The 21,524-nt window shown below is 31.3% G+C and overlaps 3 protein-coding genes across 3 annotated transcripts; 2 read left to right on the top strand and 1 right to left on the bottom strand.

The window, feature by feature from the left end:
- The first annotated feature begins 1,397 nt into the window (after positions 1–1,397).
- Positions 1,398–4,979, top strand: LOC130950507 (uncharacterized). The gene is made up of 3 exons (XM_057879028.1): positions 1,398–1,890; positions 2,363–4,108; positions 4,284–4,979. Exons 2-3 carry the CDS (start codon positions 2,456–2,458, stop codon positions 4,440–4,442), a joined length of 1,812 nt encoding a protein of 603 aa, XP_057735011.1. The 5' UTR covers positions 1,398–1,890; positions 2,363–2,455; the 3' UTR covers positions 4,443–4,979.
- A 4,075-nt stretch (positions 4,980–9,054) lies between these two features.
- Positions 9,055–10,574, top strand: LOC130951281 (acid phosphatase 1). Its single transcript, XM_057879931.1, has 3 exons — positions 9,055–9,459; positions 9,902–10,111; positions 10,222–10,574. Exons 1-3 carry the CDS (start codon positions 9,080–9,082, stop codon positions 10,397–10,399), a joined length of 768 nt encoding a protein of 255 aa, XP_057735914.1. The 5' UTR covers positions 9,055–9,079; the 3' UTR covers positions 10,400–10,574.
- Positions 10,575–11,165: 591 nt separating this feature from the next.
- LOC130950902 (uncharacterized protein At5g64816) lies at positions 11,166–12,447 on the bottom strand. Its single transcript, XM_057879501.1, has 2 exons — positions 12,286–12,447; positions 11,166–11,732 (listed from the first exon to the last, which is right to left on the bottom strand). The coding sequence occupies exon 2, from the start codon at positions 11,673–11,675 to the stop codon at positions 11,298–11,300; it is 378 nt and encodes a 125-aa protein (XP_057735484.1). The 5' UTR covers positions 11,676–11,732; positions 12,286–12,447; the 3' UTR covers positions 11,166–11,297.
- Between the last annotated feature and the right edge of the window lie 9,077 nt (positions 12,448–21,524).

The raw sequence follows: 21,524 nt of genomic DNA, 5'->3' as shown, positions 1-21,524 counted from the left end.
TTAGTATAATTATATATTATTCATTTAGTATTAATTATAATATAATTACAATAAAATAATTTAGAATAGAAAAAAAAAAATTATTCGTTTTGGAGGGAAAACAGAGGCATGAGAGATCGACACGTCACCTTTAGTAGTTGGAGAAAAATCCAGTTTTAGTATATTAAGTAGATTTAAAGTACTATCTATTTATAGATGATAAATAAATTAAAAAATAATTTAAATAATAAATTATCTAATATTTTATTATTAACAAAAACATCAATTTATATCAATATAATTAATAGATAAATATTCTAATATTTTTCAACAAATACTAATTTATACTAATCGTTGTTATAATTTATTTTTGAGATATTTTAAATTAATAGATTATATATAAATTAAAAAGAAAAAAAATGAAAAACCAAACAAATAGTTATTATAAACCTTAGAAGGTAGTAATTTCTTTCTCCTTTAATTGATATACTTTTATTGTGTATATTAGCTACAAAGTAAAAGCATGAACGGTGTTGGAAAAAAAATGAAAATAGGTTAGAAAAGTAAATGGAAATAGGCGTAGGCATAAGGCACTAAGGCAGTGATGAAAAATGAAAATGTGGAAATGGCAGCAGCTTTGGCTTTAGTGGAGTCACATTGCTATCATGCCAACCAGCTCATGAATCTGTTCTCTTGCTCTTTATCCATCTTGCAATTGTTTCGCTACACTCTTTGCCATGTGGGACCTATTCTCCTACAAGTGCATCCTCATTTTTAGGGGCAATGTTTTATTTTGTTTTTTTCATTTGATAATGATATTTTAATATATTTTTGTAGATACTTAAAGATATTTATATATTTGGTTAACTAATTTATTTAAAAAAAATGTATTTCACTCATCATAAACATTATTATAACTTAAAATTTATTTATAATTGAGTTAGAATTTATGATAAATGACTCAAAAATAAATTTGATTTTTAAATATTGTTATGTTGTAAATATATAATAAAAAGTATCTCTTTATAGATTAAGATCAGAATATAATCTAATTATAATGATAAAATTAATCTAATAGAAAATTAAATAAATTTAAAATATACTTAAATATTATATTAAAAATATAATATTTAAGTATATTTTAAATTTATTTAATTTTCCATTAAATATATTTTATAGAAACTATATCTGCTATTTTTTTATAGAAAATATATCTGTTTTTTAAACTTTATATTTCTTTCAACTATGTTTTTCTTTATATATAATATATAAAAAATATATTTTATTATTTATAAGACTTAAATTAAATTTTCAAATATTTATTATTTTAACTAATATCAAATTTATTATTAGAAAAATGAGTAGTTCCTATTAGGCTATTACGTGAGTGAAGAAAGAACCCAGCTAAGAAAACACACATCCCATTTGGTGTACTAAATTTTCAACCTTAAAGACGTGTCTAACTAAATCCCCATGTTCATATGCCTCTGTTCCTTTGTCCCACTTCAGTTAGATTTTCTCTCTCTTCAGAGAATAATGGTGTCACACACAAATACAGTTACACCCTTCTGTTGAAAGACATTATTATTATTATTATTATTATTATAAAGCACAATTTTTGTTTGATTTTATTTGGAACCTTAATTAGTATTATCATCATCATCATTGCTTGTGGTGGTTCTATTCTGGCTTCTGCGGAGATCCTTTTGTTTCCCATGTGCTGCTGACTTGGTTTCTCTCTTGTTTCTTCTCTCCTCTTTTTCTTGTTCATTTTTTTGGGGGCACAAAAAAACACTTTTTTGAGGGCCAAGAATTATTGAGAGTGATAAATCAGCTACTTCTGTTAATCTTGCTGGTGGGTTTTTGTTCTTTTTAATTTGTTGGGGTGCTCTTGGCTCTTCCTGGATCCAGGTTTGTTTGCTAACTAAAAAGTTGTTCTTTAAGTTCATTATTATTGTTGTTCTTATTATAATTATATTTTCTTTGCTTTTGCTTTTGTTTTCTGCATTTGTTTATATTTGTTGTGGGTTTAGTTCGGCTAATTTCAGTTACAAGATATTTAATTGACCATTTCTTTTTATGGGATTTATGGTTGGAAGATTTGGGAAGATTGAACCTTGTTATTTTCTTCATCCTCACTTATTCTAAAGTCCCTTTATTTATTTTTTGATTTTTTTATCCTTTTTTTTTTGTAAAAAATATAGTAGTAGAGAGTAAACTTCTGTTTTAGTATAAATGTAATTTAGTTCAGCTAAATTATGGAATCGCATTTTCCAAGGAATTTTGTTAAATCGTATAGATTTGTAGGGATTTTGTTCTGCAAATTCTTACTAGTCATGATGTCTTAGAATACTTAGATTTTATTTGATTTCTGTGTTTCCAGGTTACTGTTTTATGGTTCTTCAATTATTTTGAAAGGAAGAGGACTATGAGAGAAGGTTCCTGAAATCAGTTTTGGATATAGTTTAAATAAAAGATGGAAAACACAGACTTTTGGATTCAAAAAGAGAGCCATGGAGAAAAGGATTCACTGCATAGCTTGTACAATGATAGGGAAGTATCGGACGACGAAGACTCGTCGAAATGGCAGTTAAAGAAGTTGATTAGAAGTTCAAATTCGCCTCGCGGCCTAGTTGCGAATGCTATCCAATCACAGTTGGGTAAAGTATGCTTCAAAGATTTGTTCTTCCGGCGTGTTCATGGAATAGACAACAGGATCCCAAAGCATGTGGTTAGTGTGGATGAGAAGTATCTTCGTCGCTGCCTCGAATTTATGCATAGCGCCGCGATAAAAGCAGCTCAATGCAACATACCTGTAAACTTGAGGGCCACAAACATGGTGGCTTTGTCAGAAAGCTTAAATGCGTGTGATTCGGGACAATTCATCTTTGAATGCCCCGGGAGAGTTTTAATTAGTGCTAGTTCCGGGGAGCATTGGGGTTTAGGAACGGTTATGGGGAGTAAGAGTATGATAAATATATTGAATAGTGCCTTGCTTCAGAAGTTTGGTGTATCTGATAGAAATGACAATGTGAGCAGGATGAACTTCTCGGACGAAAAGGGATCGACATGCTATGATTTTATGGACTCTTCTGGTGGTTTAACCATTTCTTCGTCGCATAAACCGGAAAAGGAAGCACATCATAAGTATGGTTCTGTTCCAGTTCACAAAAGGATTGCTTCTAGTTCTAGCACTAACACTAACACTACTTGTTCGGATTGGTTGTCTTCGGCTTCTTCAACTCTTTCTCAAGGAATGATCCAATGCACATGGAATAGAGGGATTCCTCATTTTATTTTTTCCGCGGACGATCAGAAGGAGGTCTATGTAGCACATTTGATGGAGGTAGACTCAGCAGATGATAAGGATTTGGACTTTGTCTACCAGTTTCATTTGAACAAGAGTAGCCATAAGGGTCGCAATATTCCCGGCAGTGTTTCGAATCTTGTTGGTAAGATGAATGTGTCAACAAGTTTCACCCTCTGTCCGAACAACAGCAAAATAATGGAAACTGAGTTTACATTGTTTGGCAATGCGGAAATTTTCGACAAAGAAACGCACGCATCGGATGATTCTCATAGGAAGAACAAGGGGCTGACAAAGAAGGTGTCACAAGTGTTTAAAACTAGTCCATCGTCGAAACGTAGGACGCTCTCAAAGTTTGGTGGATCAAGTTCGATAGAGGAAAGTTGTCCATGGGAGCCGAATGCTCTCAGTAAGGCCAATTTATTAGAGACTAATGTTCCTCCGAATTTTGAGTTGGCTGCTATTGTTGTGAAAGACCATCTTCCTTGTAATAAGCCTGCTGCGAAAGTGGGGGGCTGGGGTTTGAAATTTCTCAGTAAATCGGAGACGACGTTGCCTTCTGAAAGTTGTGCACGAAATACTGGTGATTGCTCGACTAGCACAAGCGTTCTAATTCCAGCAGGCCTTCATGGCGGGCCAAGAACCAGAGATGGTGGTCCATCCAGTCTGATAGATAGATGGAGATCTGGCGGCCGCTGTGACTGTGGTGGTTGGGATGAGGGATGTCCTCTGACTGTACTTCAGAGAAGATCAAGTGCATCCGAGGTTCCGAGTCAAGTAGATACACAAGGAGAATGCAAGTCAGCTGATTTAGTTACTCAGGTATATCATCCCATAGGCTATTACTTTTTCTCTATTCTCTTGAATTAAACACTGTTAGTTATATTCTGGACATGCTTGTATTCGTAATCTCAAATCGACTTTTCGTGCTTGCTAAACAATTATAACCATTTGTCCAAGTATGCAATGAGATGATGATATGCCCTGCATATTTCAGGGTTCCGGCGATTTCTGCCCAACCTTGAGGATGATAAATGTTCACGACGGTTTATACTTTATTCATTTTCAACCACCTCTGTCTGCACTACAAGCTTTCTCCATTGTTGTGGCAATAATTCATGCACAGAGTCCTACTCTTCGGCCGAAAAGAGCATAGGAGGTATGACGGTAAAGGCGTAGTTTGAGGTTATATAGCACTATAGCAGTCATAGTTATCTTACTGTATCATAAAAGGCAATTGATGAAAAAAAATATTTTATGTTTTTATACATTAATGGATCATTTCTATGTTTAGGTTTGCTAATTTTTATTTTTCATACTGTAAGATGTTATCTTATTTAGGAGATCTGGCTGTGCTTTTTGTTTCACATTTCATAGGCAAGAACTTTTGTAAACCATCATTTTCCTCGTTCTTTTTTTGTTGAAGGGGGTAGAATGTGTCATATAGGGTTTGTTTTGTTGAACCAAATTTGGTAAACTGTAACATTGAGATTGGGTTTGTTATAGTTGTTAATGAGAAGAAATTTAATTAGCACATAATCTTAAGTATATAACTCTTTCATGATAGCAATTTAGATTTTGTTGCTTCCTATTTATGAATGTTTCGTGTATTGCTATATCTGTAAAAGTAACTACTTTTTTTATCTTTGCTGTTTGAATAGTTATCGAAAAGAAGGAATGAATTTGGTTGGAAGATGCATGAACCCTAAAATTATTACAATGTTTGCAGTAAAAATGTTTGAGATTATATTTGATTATGTGGTACATCATGATGAGATTCTTTGGCTGTAGTGGTCAAATATTCAAATGATGAATGTAGCACTTTAAGGTACTTGTGTGGTTGCCAAAGTTGAAAGATATGCAGACACCATTTGTCAACTTCTATTGGGACACACTGTCAAAAGTAGACAATAAAGTCCTTTTGATTAAGCATATGGAGTACATTAGTTATGAACTTATGATATAAGCTCTTGCTGCAGTGTCTAGTATAACAAAAGTTTGAACATCATTCCTAGTTTTTTTTTTTTTTTTCGTTGTTGCACTAGTATCTCGATTATCATAGTTCTTATTGCATGAAATTAGATCTTCTATTCCTTTTTTAAATTATTTTTTATTTTATATAGATGTCCTATATGTATATTTGAAGGGTGCATTAGAAAAAAAATCAATACATATGCATTAGGAGCATGCAAAAATATAAAAAATAAAAAAACAAAAAATCTATATGCATTTGTTGAGTGCATTAAAAAAATAATAAATAATGAAAAACTGACTTTATACGATATTGATGAGAAGATCAATTTCGCACCAACAAAGAAAAAGAGAAAATAAAAGAAAATAAGATAAAAGGTTATTAATTTATTATATCCCGATTTTTGTAGTGCCTTCTTTGTGTTACTATGAAAAAAATTTAGGGAAAAAGGCAGATAAGTCCCTGACTTTTTAAACTTTTGACAAATACATTCCTAATAAAATTTAAATACAAAAAAGTTCCTGACTTTAACAAATGGAGGACAATTTAGTCCTTCCGTCTATTTGCCTCTCATACACCTAACGGAATTGGCTGACGTGGCTGAAACGGTGTACAGGTGTCCGTTACGGTGCCACGTTAGAAGGGGAAAAAAGTTCGAAGGACAAATAAATCCTTGACGTCATTTTACAAATAAAGTTCGAAGGACAAATAGGTCCTTGAGAATTTTTTTTTCATTATACTTTTATTATGCTTCTATTATGAGAATTTAGTTTATAAAATTAGGCTAATTTTTTTTTTATGGAAAAAATATTGGTGTTTTTGTTGAAAATGGAAGAATGTGGTGTAATTATAGATGGGTGGATTTTTTTTGTGGGAAGTCAACACGTGGGGGACGTGGTGCAACACGTGGCATCATTCTGGCCAACACGTGGGGGGCGTGTTGAACACGTGGCAGCATCTTAGCCAACATGTGGGGGCGTGTTGAATAATTTTCACAATACTGTAATACACTTCAAATGTCAATATTCAACCAAAACACCAATTTTCTTTCCATATTAAAAATAATTTCTGATAAAATTATGCTTGTATTTTGAAATCTAGTTAACTTGTTTTATTCTACAATTTAAATTATTTGTATTAAAATTGTAGAAATTGGGCTTGTTATGTTTCTACTCTTTTTCTTAAATTGCATTAGTTTAGTTTTAGTATATTTGTGTATTATATTAGAATTTGTTAAATTGCATTAGTTCAGTTTTCATCAGACCATTGGCATTAGTTAGCATCAGTTCATTTATGCATCAAGTTAGCATTAGTTCATTTGTGCATCATTCATGTATTAAGTTAGCATTAGTGCATTTGTGTATTATATTAGAACTAGTATTTTTATGCATAATAACATTACGAGAATATTTTTTTTAAATTATAGTTCACTTTGTTTTAACAGTATAAATTATACATAATACAAAAGATTTATAAAATCAAACTACTTTTACAAAAAAGTCGTAAGTTGACAAAAATTTCTGACTAAGAAGACCAAGATATCTGCACATAAAAAATTAAATAATAAGATTTTTAGTTATTATTTTTATATGAAAAAGTCTAATTTTTTATTAGTAATTAATTTTAACATTCGTTATCTAAAATTTAAAATAATTTAATGTGTATAATTTTACATTTAAAATATTTTAATTGTAAAAAAATATCGAATGACATATTTTGATTTGTCAAATTACTAATATAAAATATAATTATATATAGAGTAAAAATAGTACAGAGAAATATAAAAATGGAGAGAGGTAGATAAGAGAATTTAGGAAATGAGTTTATTAATTTTGAAAAAAAAAATTCTCAAGGACCTATTTGTCCTTCAAACTTTATTTGTAAAATGACGTCAAGGACTTATTTGTCCTTCGAACTTTTTTTCTCTTCCAACGTGGCACCGTAACGGACACCTGGACACCGTTTCAGCCATGTCATCCAGTTCCGTTAGGTGTATGAGAGGCAAATAGACAGAAGGACTAAATTGTCCTCCGTTTGTTAAAGTCAGGGACTTTTTTGTATTTAAATTTTGTCAGGGATGTATTTATCAAAAGTTTGAAAAGTTAGGGACCTATTTGTCTTTTTCCCAAAAATTTAAACTAAAGTACGTGAGTCAGTGTTAGGGTTACGAGTTATGACAGCGATAACTCATAAGAAACGAAGTTTTGTTTATTGGTATATCAATGTCATTAATTAAATTGATCCTTCGGTAATAACTTGTTACGGTCTGGCCCAGGACACTTGCGGGTCAACCCGACCCACTGATGACCCGACTCAAACGGTCGGGCACATACAACTCACTACGCGACCCGGACACGCGTCTCTGACAGCTCTCCACAGCAGCTGTGAGGAAGATTCGAGGAAGGTGGGCCTGTCCTTGCAGGGCCCACCTCTGACACGGTATAAATGGGGAAGGACCTGCCCTTCCCCCAAGGTACGTCACACTTTCCACCTAACATATCCCCCGCCTGCACACTAGCTGACTAGAGCGTCGGAGTGTCTTTGCAGGTGGCACCCCCTCTTCCTTCCACAACGAGAACTCGGCTACCCGGCAGATCCGAACCCAGCACGATCGCAATTGAAGCGTTCTCACCCCCTCAAACAACTACCCGAATTGTCCGGTACCCGACGACCGAACATAACTAATAACTAATAAGTAATGCTATGAACTGTACATCAAACTAAATAAGTGCATGAGTCACAAAAAAAAAAAAAACTAAATAAATGCATTTATTACACACATGTTGGTTGAAGATATAAATAAAAAGCTAACATGAGATTATTATTTAATTAAATTTTGTTATTAACAATATTAAATTGATTTTAGAATTATTTAATAAACTGTTAATTTTATTCACATAGTAAAAAACTAAAAGCGTTTTATTATGACAAATAACTAAGAGGAATGCTAGGGGACAATATCTAATCATGTTTGTCAATCATGAGAATTAGCACAAGTGGCAGTTGCTTTAGTAATTTAATTCGTCATGTCCTAATTTCCATTCTTTGCGCCTCTTACGAATTGCCGAAGCAATTTATAAACCATGAGTAGTGGATGAAGCCAAAATTGAAAAAGTTTTGGTCATACCTGTTAAATATTTATTAGAAAAATTAAACAAATTTAGAACGTGATCACGAGATGCAAATCCACGAGAAGAATACAAGCATGTTATTTTTGTCAACTTATATTGGAATTTTTGGCTTCCACAGGCATCTTGTTAGCATGTCTCCCCTCATAATGCAAGTTTTCTTATTATTTTAAGGCATTTGCCAGTGATGATTGATGGAAGGGAGATCATGGGTTTACCAGTAACCATTAACTCTGTCCCCTCACACCCATGTGAATGGTGTTTGTCTAGATCCATTCCACACCTATGCAGGTTGATTCAAGTAATACATGTTGGATTTTCTTTAATAAGGACTCGCATTCAATAACTAACTTTGGTTAGTCAAGTGGTTAGCTCATTTGTCCGCTTAAGTAAATGTTGGAGATTTAATCCCGTTTTGTGCGTGCAGTAACTCATAGGCTAACAACAAACCTTTAATAAAGTTCTAATTCGTCAGAAATTAATCCTTGGTCTGACGGACTAGGAGATAACATGGATAACAAAAAAAAAAAGAGTCCCGTATTCGATTCTTGTTAATAAAAAATAATCTAAATTAAAAGTGTGAGCACATAATTAGAAAAAGAAGACTCTAAATTCATTGCAAATATAAAAGCAACATTTGGGTCCATTTATTTCCCATTATTCCTCACATCAACCTAGAAAAGAGAGAGGAAAATGAGGAAATCACTTGTGCATTCTTTGGTTTTCATGTGCCTTTTGATTCCTTTGGCAGTTGCAGATTGGAACATATTGAATCAGAAGACAAAGAGAGGATTGAAGATCAGCCTGAAGAACTACTGTGAAGCTTGGAGGATGAATGTGGAGCTTCATAACATTAGAGGTTTTGAAGTTGTGCCTGAAGAATGCACTGAATACATTGGAAAATACATGAAGGGTACTCAGTACTCAGTGGATTCTGAGAGGACAACTGAAGAATGCCTGCTTTATGTCAGCACCAGCTGCAATCTAATAAAAGATGGCAAAGATGCATGGATTTTTGACATTGATGATACTTTGCTCTCTACAGTTCCTTATTACAAGGATAACCTATACGGGTAAATTCAAAATCCACTTTCATCTTAATGTCCATTCTTATGTTAATATTTGCTTTCCCCTACACTTGTTTTCTTGAAGCTTGACACCTAGTTAGTTAGAAGAGTAAGTTGAGTATAAAATATTAATAAAGGGAAGAGAGAATTGATGAGGGGTCTAGTTGTTCTGGTATTATGTCTCGGGAGAGTTGAAAAACCTCCGCAAGAGGGGTTATCAAACTCGAGTTAACTCTTATGAGTTTACAAGTTTAGATCTTGAATCGAGTTTTTGGGTTAAACTTCACGATTTGGGTCGCTTAAACTCGTGTAAGTTACACTATTTAGATGAACTTGAGTTTGATTATCTTGTTCTCTACCATGGTGAATGTGATGGTGAATTTTTTGTTCAGTTTCTAATATGCCTACTATTCTGAGTGACAAGCCTCTTTTTTTCCATTGACAACAGGGGAAAGAAGCTAAATTTGACATCATTGGAGGAGTGGATGAGCAAGAGCAAGGCAAAAGCTCTTGACAACTCATTGAAACTTTTCAATGCACTTAAATCCAGAGGAATTCAGATCATCTTGATTTCTTCAAGGAGGGAGCATCTAAGGTCTGCTACAATTGACAACCTTGTCAATGTTGGTTATTATGGTTGGACAAGTCTTATCATGAGGTTAATTCTATAAATCAAGCTCTTCCTCTATTTTTCTATTACACTTCTGTATTCTGTTTGCTCCTCATTAATTTTTTTTGCTGTGTTTTGTTCTATTTTTCTCTATGCAGAGCACCTGCTAATGAGTTAGTATCAGTACAAAAATACAAATCTGATGTGAGAAAACAACTGGTTAGTAATGGCTACCGCATTTGGGGAATTTTGGGTGATCAATACAGCAGCATTCAAGGGCCTCCAAGCAGCATAAGAACATTTAAACTTCCAAATCCAATGTACTATGTTGCCTAATGTGTTGATCTATTTGTAGCTGCATTATTTCTTCACCATTGGAAGCTTCTATAAGTTGCACCATTTTAAGGACTATTGTTATTATTAGTTTGCATCATGTTCCTTCAGATCTTGTGCATTTTCTTTGAAGGGGAATAAAAGAGGCAAGGGCGAAAGTATAAAGATTTTCATTGCACCCACCATTACTACTATAGGTTTGCAATCTACTTTTACAATATGAATGATACTCTTAAGTTAATCAATTAATTAAAACTATGGAACTCCCACAAATTGGAGAATCCAAGGCAAAAGTAAAATTGGACAAAAGTAAACAAGACAAGTGATGGGAAAAAAAATATGTGGGGGCTTCCAAAGGCAATCCCTAGAAATGGAAACATACTGCAAGAAGTTTCATATGAACAAACAGAGAACATTAAAAGATCAATTCAACTGAGAAAGCAGCCCTTACAAACACTAAACTGCATTAACCTGTAAATTCATATGGAATTCAGACAAGATATTATGAACCCTACTAATAACTATATGTTCTATTACAAACTGTGTATGCTAGTCCTGAACAATATAAACATGACCATTTTTTGAAAACGGGCGTGATCTATGGCCAGTTTTAACCAAGACAGATTGTCTGAAATTTTCAGCTTTAACTAACTTGTTCTGTATTGGTTTCATAATTTACCCTTTCTACGATGTTGTGCACCAATTGAGCAGCGAAAGAAACTAGCATTTAGATCTCCAGCAAGTTAATGCTATATGAACTAGTAGAATCTAGTTAACTATACCCTGACTTGCATTTCCATACAGTTTCCGGAAAGGATGATGATCAAACAAAATATTAACCATCTAAACACAATTCAGCATGCACACATAAACATTTGATTGCCCAAAATGCAACTAACCCCTAAGAAGATTGAGAAGAGAGTTTCAGGCATTCACTTTGGCATCTTCTAAGGCATATGTCGTTCCAGTTAGGCACTTGATGCTGGTTAACACAAACAGTGCGCACGCACGCATCAGCACATGCATCAAGATCAGACACACCGCACACGGTGACACAGGTGTCAGGAATGGGATCCTTTGAGAACGAACCAACCTTCTTCAACATCCTCTTTGAAGTGCAGACTCTTTCACAGACAAAGATCTCATCCGAACTCCTTTCTCTTCCCCTTGCACTCTTCAACTTCTGCTCTTCTGCGTGCCTTGCCTTGAGCCGAAAAGCTTGTCCGGCAACAAGCACAGGGATTGCAGCGCCCAAAAGCGACCACCAAATTTCTCCCATCTCCAAGAGAATACAACTTCAGCTGCCCCTTCTTCTCTATATCATATGCTCCACACTCTTAAAACACAACAATGAAAACTATGAGACTTCTTATTTGAGTGGTGTACCACAATTATCAACATAATGGATAATCGCAAAGAAAATTACTAATACAATTCCAAACATTTATAAATCTCCATATCTTGATTTATCAACAATCAACATGATTATGCAACATCAAAACCATTTATCAAGCAATTGAAGCCTAGAAACCTGGCACTTCATACAAAATACATCTGAATTATACACTTATTAGGGTTTTTAGTCTGATTATGGCTACAGCGAACGTTCACAGCTAAAAGACATTCATAATAACAATTGCATTCTTTCAACTTTCAAGGCCTGAACTTTGACTGTTTCAGCCGCAAAATGTTCGTTTCACTGGAAAGCAAATCAAATTGAAAATAATTTTGAATAAAAAGAGTAAATAGAAAAGGAAATGGATCAAAGTGAACTACAGAATAAACATGTAAATATATTTAGAAAAATGCGGAACGGAAAGAAATGAGGAATAGAGTGAAGAGATGCATATGAGACTTAAGAGTGGCGAAAAGGGAAAGGAAGCATTTACCTGCGGCGGAGCAAGACGGAGAAGGAGATGTGGCTGCCTGGCTGGTGGAGATCAGGCAGCGGCTGGTTGTAGCGTTAAGCTGTCACAGATTTGCCTAATCACCACCTACACTAAGCTACTAAACTAACCTTTTTTTTTTCCTCCTCCTAGTATAGTTAGTTTGACAACTAACAATTCAAATAACAACCAACAATTTTGATCAAGCAAAAAAATCCAAATTACTCTGTCTTTTACCAGTTCTTTTTGTTAGTTCTAAATATTTTTTTTTCAAAAATCTACTATTTGAAAATAGAATTATTTCATTTTTTTATCCAACAGCATTTTCAATCAGGTAGATTAAAAACTATTCTGATATAAATCAGAGTTTTATTTAAAAATTTACTAGCCAAGAGTTATTATATTCGAACTTTTCTTAACATTTTTTTAGATAGAAGATTAAACTAACTATTCTACTAATTCAAATTAGTTAAAATTATTTTTTTTATGAATTTTAATTCCAAAGACATTAAAAAAATGTAAACAACAATAATTTAAATAAACCTTAATTTCTACATAATTCCAAAATATTAAAGTTTGTTGGTGAAACATTAATTAATCTTTACATAACTCTGACAACTCTTAATAATATTTTTTCGGTATTGTCAACTGAACTTAGAAAAATGTCCCAAAATTGAGGATGATAGTTATTTATACTCATATATTACAACGAAAAATATTATAAAATTAGTAGAATTTATTATTTTTTTGATCAGTAATTAATTAATAATGTTTAAAAATATAAATTAAAAATATTTTATTAGATTATTAGACTAAAAATTATTAAATTAAATTAATGATTAAAAATACTAACTAAAAACAATAAATTTTGCTTACCCTTAAACTTTTCTCATATGAAATATATATATGACCTTCCGATACGTATATAAATTGGTATGTGATTCACTACTTTAATGGTGAATTCATATAACCATAAAGTAAAGTCACATAAATAGTACTTTAATGCAATAACCTTCTAAATCGTAAACTCTCTAAGTATGAACTTAGCGGTTAAAGAAATGGAGGTTTATTGCAGGTGAGGAACACGGATACACTCTGCTTCTAGCTGAGAGCATCATGTCCCATAAATATGAAGGATTACAAGTGTTATTAACATGCGGGAGAAAAAAAAAAATAATCCTAAAAATTTATTTTGTACTTAAATTTTATTCTAAAAATAAATAATATACAGTAGATTAGATCTAAATACTACGTTAATAAAAAATTTTTCTCCTTCGATGATACGAAAGTGCTATGCATATTCACATCGAGACCAACATTTGCTATCAATTCCTTGACCAATGGACATCTGATCTAAACTGAAAAACCTCTTGCAACTTTTTGCACGCCATAAAATTTTTTTCTGAGAATCAGGCTCACATACATTTACATGTGTAGAGGTGAAAGAATAAAACCTCTTGTAATTTTTTTCTCTTTCTCGTCTTTTTCTCTACTCTTAGCATACATATATATAGTATGAAATTTATTACTGATTTTAAATTTGAATCTCAATTCAAATTTAAATCATATGTTGAAATTCCAAATCTAAATCCTTCAAATTTATGAATCATATCATAACTCAATTTGAAACAGAATCAGTTGGGATCTCATCCAAATTTAGAAATAAAATAACTAATTATTCTCAAATCTCATTTAATATTCTCAATTATCATATTATTACATTCTTTGTGTTAGCAAAGAATATAATAATATTCCATTTGAATTAATATAATTATTTGTTTGATTAAATCAAAACAGTAATTAAATAATTCTACAGCAAAAATTAGAACATTCGTTAGTGTGTGACCCCATAGGTTCAATACTAAGCAGGTAGTAATTAGTGATACTAAATTTACTAATCAAGATTGGCGTCTAGCAACATTCCTCAACAACCCTATAGTATGAAGTAATATATTTTTACTAAGAACCTTAGAAGAACAAAGTATAATTCCTTTCATCTTTTCAACTCTTGGTTAACCCTTAGAGTATAGTTTAATTGTCAAATTCTAACTTGTTACCATTATTATAATGAACTGTGAATGACCTAAAAAACTCATTTCTTCATTCATTCAATCCCCTTAGCCAAGATTTTATTCATCTCAGTCATTATAATCATAGAGCTCAAACTCTTTACTGAAAGTTGACGGATTCATTATTGACTAATTATTAATTTTACAAGTATTTAAATTATACCAAATATCCATTCAACTAGCACCCTAGAGTATTAGGTGTCCGAAATCAAAGTATAATAAATACATTGTTAATTACTATGACAATCGCAGGTCAAAGGAAACTTTGTTACTATGTTCAACTTGAGAATATCCTATTGACAAATATACGGTAATTATAACCATTAAGAATTCTCAAAGTGAGTCAGTTCAATGGTCATATCTCTATATGCACCATCTATATATATAATTTAATAAATGAGATCTATTAATCTTCATCCAATGAAGACCATTATATATATATTGATCTTTTTGAATTATTAATGTCCTTTTTAATAATTCTATGACCAAGAACAATTTAGATTAAATTATAAAAAATTTATCTCTCAATATTATGATCACTAGTAAACTGCGAAACTCTATCACAGTTTACATAATTTATAAAAAAATGCATTTTAGTATCAATTTTATAAAATATGTATTCTAATAAATTTGGAAGTTCAGCTTATTTATATAAATTGTCCAAATAAAAAATTACAAAATCTATGCACATCGACACGCATCTAGCCCAGCCTAGCCTCATCATAGACCAACTTCATTACTTCGGACAGATTCTTTGTGCAGCACCACATAATTTTTCTATTTGTAAATATATTTTAATATTATTTTGTTGAGAATAAATAGTATGACTACAATTTAATTAATTATGTGTTAAATAATTTATTATGTTATTATATTAAAATATTAATATAATAAGATTTTTGATTAAATTTAGAGATTTATTAGTGTAGCGGTTTAAGTTCGAAGCAAAACATCACATAATTCGTGATAGGGGTGTCGTTGTTTATGTGTGATTTACAAACGTGCATGAACCGCTACCCTTTTCGAATCTAAATCTCTCCATCTTCTTGCTCTCCATCACCATGCATCACTATGTTCCTGGCATTAGTCCCACTGCATTGCTTATTCTCCCATCATGTTCTCCAATTCTCAAATTATTCCGCTTTCTCTTTTTTTATATATTTTTTTTGTTGATTTTTTCAGTCATTCTTTTGATTATTTTGTTTTAATTTTATCAAAAGATCAATTTTTTTGCCCTGATTATTTATTTATTTTTGTTTCTATTTTTTAGTCTATGCCTTTTTTAACTATTGGCTTATTTTATTGTCTAAGTTTTCTGCCATTTGATCAAGGAAATCTCAATGATGTTCCTGGTTCTTCCTTCAAGTTTAAGAACAATTTATTTTTATATAATATCAAATATAAAATAAATTACAATCTTAAAATAATTAATTGCATTTATATAGATCAACTATTCAAAAATAAGACTAGTAAGTTAATTTATTATTCACCATAACTCTTTTAATACGTACTCAGTATTAAATAAAAAAATTTAACAAATTAAAAATATTTTTATTATAGACCAACTAAATATATTTTTATTATTTTTAATATTTAAAAATACAGTGTCTTTAAAAAAATTAAATGTAAAAAATTAAAAATTAAAATTATTTTTAACAATTCCTTTATCTCTTTCCACGATGAGATGTTCAACTGGGAGAAAAAATACATATACACAGAAATCGCGAGACCCTATGACAATTTCCAGCCATTTTGCATATCAATATAAACCGCTGTAGGGGTATAGCGGTTTATGCACGGATTATGTGCAGCTTGGCTTCGAACGTAATTTGCAAGACCCTTATAGCGATTTACGTTTATTTATAAACCGTGAGTCTCCTGTCGCAATTTACATAATTTATAAAAAAATACATTTTGGTATCCGTTTTACAAAATGTGTATTCTGATAAAATTAAAAGTCAAATTATTTATTTTGGTAAATTGTCTTTTTTATTCAATGGCAGCCGAAAGGGGACCAGGAAATGTGGGATGATGTTTGAATGTGATGAACTTAATAAAGTGTAATAATTTGATTAGTCTAAGAGTCTAGTGATAAATTTGAAAAATGAATTTAATAATGCATTTTTTTTTAAACTCATAGGGGTTAGACATGTTTGTTTCTTCTTTTTTGGTGGAGTGGGGCTTTTTAGCAGAGAGAAGTATTGGACATTTCTCTCCCAAAATGTTTCAATTTAAGTTGATATGAGTTGGGTTAATTGAATATTTGGGTGAAAATTTATATTTTAACATCGTTACTGTTTTGGGGCTGGGAAAAAAAAAGATAAAAAAAGTAATATAGTTTTGTGTTTATTTTAAGTGATTGGCATTAAATAAATCATTTGAAAAAATTTTCGAAAATAAAATTGAGTGAATATTGTCATGTTATAGGAAGAGAGAAGAATTAAAATCCATGTTACAGTTGACACTTGTGTCTAGTGTTGTTAAGTGAGAATGATGTTTGTATATGGAATTACGATGAATTGAGACATAGTGGTAAATGGTTTAGGGTAATTTAGGGTTAGGGTTAGGATTAATAGTAGTGGTCAATAAGACTAAAGACACGATCATTCATTTTGCGAGAGCGTTTTCAATTAAGATGTAAATGTCCACAATAACTGTAGGATACGGTATAATTATCTTTTGGGCACGATACAAGAGTTTGAATAATTAATGTTAATAATATAGTGAAACTAGAATAACTAAGTGTTGTAATTTTATCAGAGAAAGTAGTATAAACACTTAGTGATAATGTTATGTCATGATATGTACAGTGTTGTGTCAAAAATTATAAAAGGTTTAGTGTTTACATCTTCAATAATTTTTAATTGTAAAAATAAACTATTAAAAAAAATTTTCGTATAGGATAATTATCAATCCGCAATCGTTTAACTCTAAATCCTAATCTTTGAAGGAAAAAATTGTTCTGAGTATGTAACCCCTACACATTACTCTTGTGAGACCGTATAAGTAATTAAATATAAGATAATTGAAACCCTAAAACAAGTAAGACCTTAAATCTTTAAGAAGATCTCAAACAAACTAAATAAAAAGTTAGATATCTGAAACACTATCTAACCCTAATATTTCACTAAATCGATGAAAACTAAAATCCATTGAACTATAACCCTAAATAATAAATCTAAAAAAATTATTAAAAAGTGTTAGAAAGTATACATGTTATAATATATATATATATATATATATATATATATATATATACACGATAAATAAATAAAAATATTTAATATTTATTATTTTTATGTATTTTAATTAAACAAATTCTGAAGTGTTTATTAAAATGTGTTATATATTTGCTCCCACAATTTAATATTTTTGGATCCGTGACTGAGTAGAATCTCTTGATTTATAACCCTAAACCCTAACCCTTTCACACATGGAGCTTTTACATTTTTAGTTTCGGCGCATGAGAAGTTTTTTGAATTTGGTGAGATCATGTTGCATGAAATTTCTATGAAAATTTGATTTATTTTAAAATATATTAAATGATAGAATGTATATCTTTGTTAATAGGGACATGTGATCCATAGCGTAGAGATTGGTGCCAGGGTTTAGAATTGTGAAAGATATCATGTGTGGTCACATCGGTTCTCAAAATTTCTAACCCTCTAATACCCTTTTCCAACAGTAGCAATTGAAGTGCTTTTACAATCTTTACCATTCAATATTTATTATATGAACTAGATGGTTGCTAGTAGTTGGGGTACTAAACCATTCTTCCTCCAATCTTTGTTTACGTTAGATTGAATTTGTTAATGGAAAGTTTTAGTATTGTTATGTGGTATTTAGATTTGGATTTCATCCCAGACCTAGAGCCTTCCCAATTCGTTTTGACGGAGGACATGGAGTAGCTTCTCATTAGCACGTGCTCCCATACTCCTTAGACGAGACGACATATACAGGGACGAAAGAAGGTACATCTCCTTTAGCGTGGTGCTGCAAGGCTCAAACAATGGAGTAAATCTCTGTGCAAATGAGCACCTCTCCATGGATAAGTTCTGTGCTAAGTGAGATACAGCGTTTGTGATGCTTGAGCGATTGTTGTTCAAGACGGGTCTTGGTAATTTGGACTTCCAACTATCGGTGGTCTTTCAGTACAGACGTGAGGTTGAGGAGTTAAAGTGGCTAGCTGTCATGTCATTGATGGAACAGTTGACCGCCATCAGAAAGGAGAATGCTTAGCTGAAGAAATTGGTACCATGTACAAGAACATTCTTACAGTTTAGTTGCTTCGTGGGTGCTTGGGTTTATGTTTTGTGTGCGGTTCTTTCTTTGTGAGTCAGATGGTGATGTATGTTAGGTTTCTAACACTTACGGGGTGTGTGGTTCAAAGATTAAACTTTATTACCAAGTAATCTCATTCCTAGGCATTATATTCCTAGAAATGAGATTACTTGGAATATATGATTCTCATATTTGGTTGTAAAATTTAATATATTGGAATATTATGTAATAATCCTAGGAATGACTAAATTTTTGTTTGGTTGAGTTTAAATATCTTGGTCATATTATGTAATATGTCAAAATTACCCTTAATCATTCAAATTAAAATATTAATAACTAAAAGTTAAATATTTTTTAAATTTACGAAAATACCTCTAATAATAAATATTTTTAGTTAAAATTATTATTGATTCTAATTTTTTTAAATTTACTAAAATACCCCTAATAGCAAATATTTTAGTTAAATTATTATTGACTCTAAATTTTTTACTAAAATACCCCTAATAACAAATATGTCAAGTTAAATTATTATTGACTCTAAATTTTTTTAAATTTACTAAAATACCCCTAATAACAAATATCTTTAGTTAAAATTATTATTGACTCTAATTTTTTTAAATTTACTAAGATATCCCTAATAACAAATATCTTTAGTTAAATTATTATTGACTCTAAATTTTTTTAAGTCTACAAAAATATTCTTAATAACAAATATCTTTAGTTAAATTATTATTGACTCTAAATTATTTAAATTTACTAAAATATCCCTAATAACAAAATTTTTAATTAAAATTATTATTGACTCTAAATTTTTTAAATTTATTAAAATAACCCTAGTATTAAATATGTTTAATTAAAATTGACACAAAATACGTATTTAAATTTTCAAAAATTCCATAATTCATAATTCATCTCATAATCAATAATTGAACTTATATAAAACAAATCTCAACGGTTCTAACCACATATGCATTAAAAAGCTTTACTCTTATCCAAATTAAAGTTACAAAGAAGCCTCAAAAGTTAAAATTTACATGCACAACTCTTGTACAAGAACACAACCACATCAATAAAATGAAATCAATGTTACAATAGACAACATCATACATAGAAAAATCAAGTAGACAATAACTCTCATCTTCTGTTTGGGATCTATTCTGTCAAAAAAAGAATAAAACATTAAAATATTTAGCTAGAAGACATTCAAATTTTGTAAATCAATTCAAGTATGCAATACATATTATTAATCAAAACCAAGCTAGTAGATATAAACAATCAACCATATAAAATAACATAGTATTTAACGATAATTATCAAAAGAAACATAGTATCTAACACACCTAAAACTTGAGATTCACCTTAATAATAACATGGTATGATTTCAATGAATGGGTGAATTCAACATTTTAAAGTAGATTCTTTTTGTGCTATATAAACAAATTAGGATAGAAAATTACGTTGAAGCTATGTGTATAATTGCAGTCCTTGCAGATTTGGAGAGATGAGATGCAACAGGTTTATCTGGGCAAAGCCGTCATTCCTGAAGTAGTGGACAGATAGATAATATGCCAGAGCCACATAGCATTTGTATTTGGCTCTTTCTCACTTGCTCCATAGAATGATTGAACCTATTGCCCTTAGCCCACATTACCCATCCAGCAATCCAGCATAAGGTTTTAGGCTTTTGGCACGCACAAACTTAGGCCGAAGGCATTTTAGTTCGAAGAGTTTGGACCTTAGACAGAGTATATATGTATCCCACATGATGTCCTAGCTGCGCCATGGATCAAATCAATTTGGTTCTGTAAAAGTGCTTTTACTTTTGTTCATTTGGGGGCTAGAGTGAAAAGAGTGGGGTTGCCAATAATTGCAGGTGCATTGATCAGTGATGCTTGTTGCAGATAGTAATATATGTGACATAACATACGCAGTTGAAAGAGAGGCATCCAGTCTCAAATTTTGATTCCAATTTGTTTATAGGGTGTTCTTTCATTGTTGGTGTATGACTATAAGAGGGCATCAATTTTGGCATTGTGAAGTACTGAAGTGTATCAAAATTGCTTAACAATATAACTAGATACCCTAATGAAACCTAAAATCACAACAAAACTTTGTTTTTCCTACTCAATCCTTCCCTTCAAATTCAAATTGGCTCTCATCTAATTCAATCCAATTAAAAATTAATTAAAATTATACTAATTTAGGTGCCCTATAAATTAAATTCCAAGTTATTTGGCCTTGGCCATAAAAATAGCAGTGCAGTGCAACAAGAACATTATGCCAGTGCTAATATCATAAGTTCCTAAGCTACAACTACTTCATTTCAACCAACATAGAATCGAACAAGATCCTTAATATGCAACAAGACAAGAAATGAAATTAAATGCTTTGCAAGTTATATAAGAAGCTTCTAAATGAGAAAAGAGGTGAACTCAATCCTCCATTGACATCAAAAGTAATAAATGCAAAATTCAAAACTTCAATACTTATATAACATAAAACGTAACAGATCAAGTTATATTATACACAAGAAAACAGATTAATATTTGTAATAGTTATAAAGAAAAACGAACCAGGAAAGATGAAGCCTTAAACAGAGGAGGCAGCAGAGCAGCAAATCCAGTGGATATGAGGAAGATTAAGCAGTCTTTTCAAGCCAAATTAATCATGTAAAAATATGTTTTTGTCAGATTTAAACCAAATTAAGCATGTAAAAATATGTCACAAGCTAAACTCTTTATTAAGGCAAATCATCAAACACGTTGTTTGCATGCAACATAGTCAAAATAAAAAATAACTAATCAAATTAGCAGTCTTTTTAAAAAAATAGTGTAATATAATGTAGAAAGCATAAAAAACCAAAAGAAGTATTAGCCCTAATCAACATGTCTT

This window comes from Arachis stenosperma, chromosome 9 (assembly GCF_014773155.1).
Source record: "Arachis stenosperma cultivar V10309 chromosome 9, arast.V10309.gnm1.PFL2, whole genome shotgun sequence".
Taxonomy (NCBI): Eukaryota; Viridiplantae; Streptophyta; class Magnoliopsida; order Fabales; family Fabaceae; genus Arachis; species Arachis stenosperma.
This window is presented reverse-complemented; position numbering and strand designations above follow the sequence as displayed.

Bases quoted from the DNA above. Each gene is read 5' to 3' on its own strand.
- LOC130950902 (XM_057879501.1), bottom strand. From the start codon at position 11,675: ATGGGAGAAATTTGGTGGTCGCTTTTGGGCGCTGCAATCCCTGTGCTT.
- LOC130950507 (XM_057879028.1), top strand. From the start codon at position 2,456: ATGGAAAACACAGACTTTTGGATTCAAAAAGAGAGCCATGGAGAAAAG. The intron at 4,109-4,283 runs GTATATCATCCC...TGCATATTTCAG, and splicing joins CAGCTGATTTAGTTACTCAG to GGTTCCGGCGATTTCTGCCC.
- LOC130951281 (XM_057879931.1), top strand. From the start codon at position 9,080: ATGAGGAAATCACTTGTGCATTCTTTGGTTTTCATGTGCCTTTTGATT. The intron at 9,460-9,901 runs GTAAATTCAAAA...CATTGACAACAG, and splicing joins TACAAGGATAACCTATACGG to GGGAAAGAAGCTAAATTTGA. The intron at 10,112-10,221 runs GTTAATTCTATA...TTCTCTATGCAG, and splicing joins TGGACAAGTCTTATCATGAG to AGCACCTGCTAATGAGTTAG.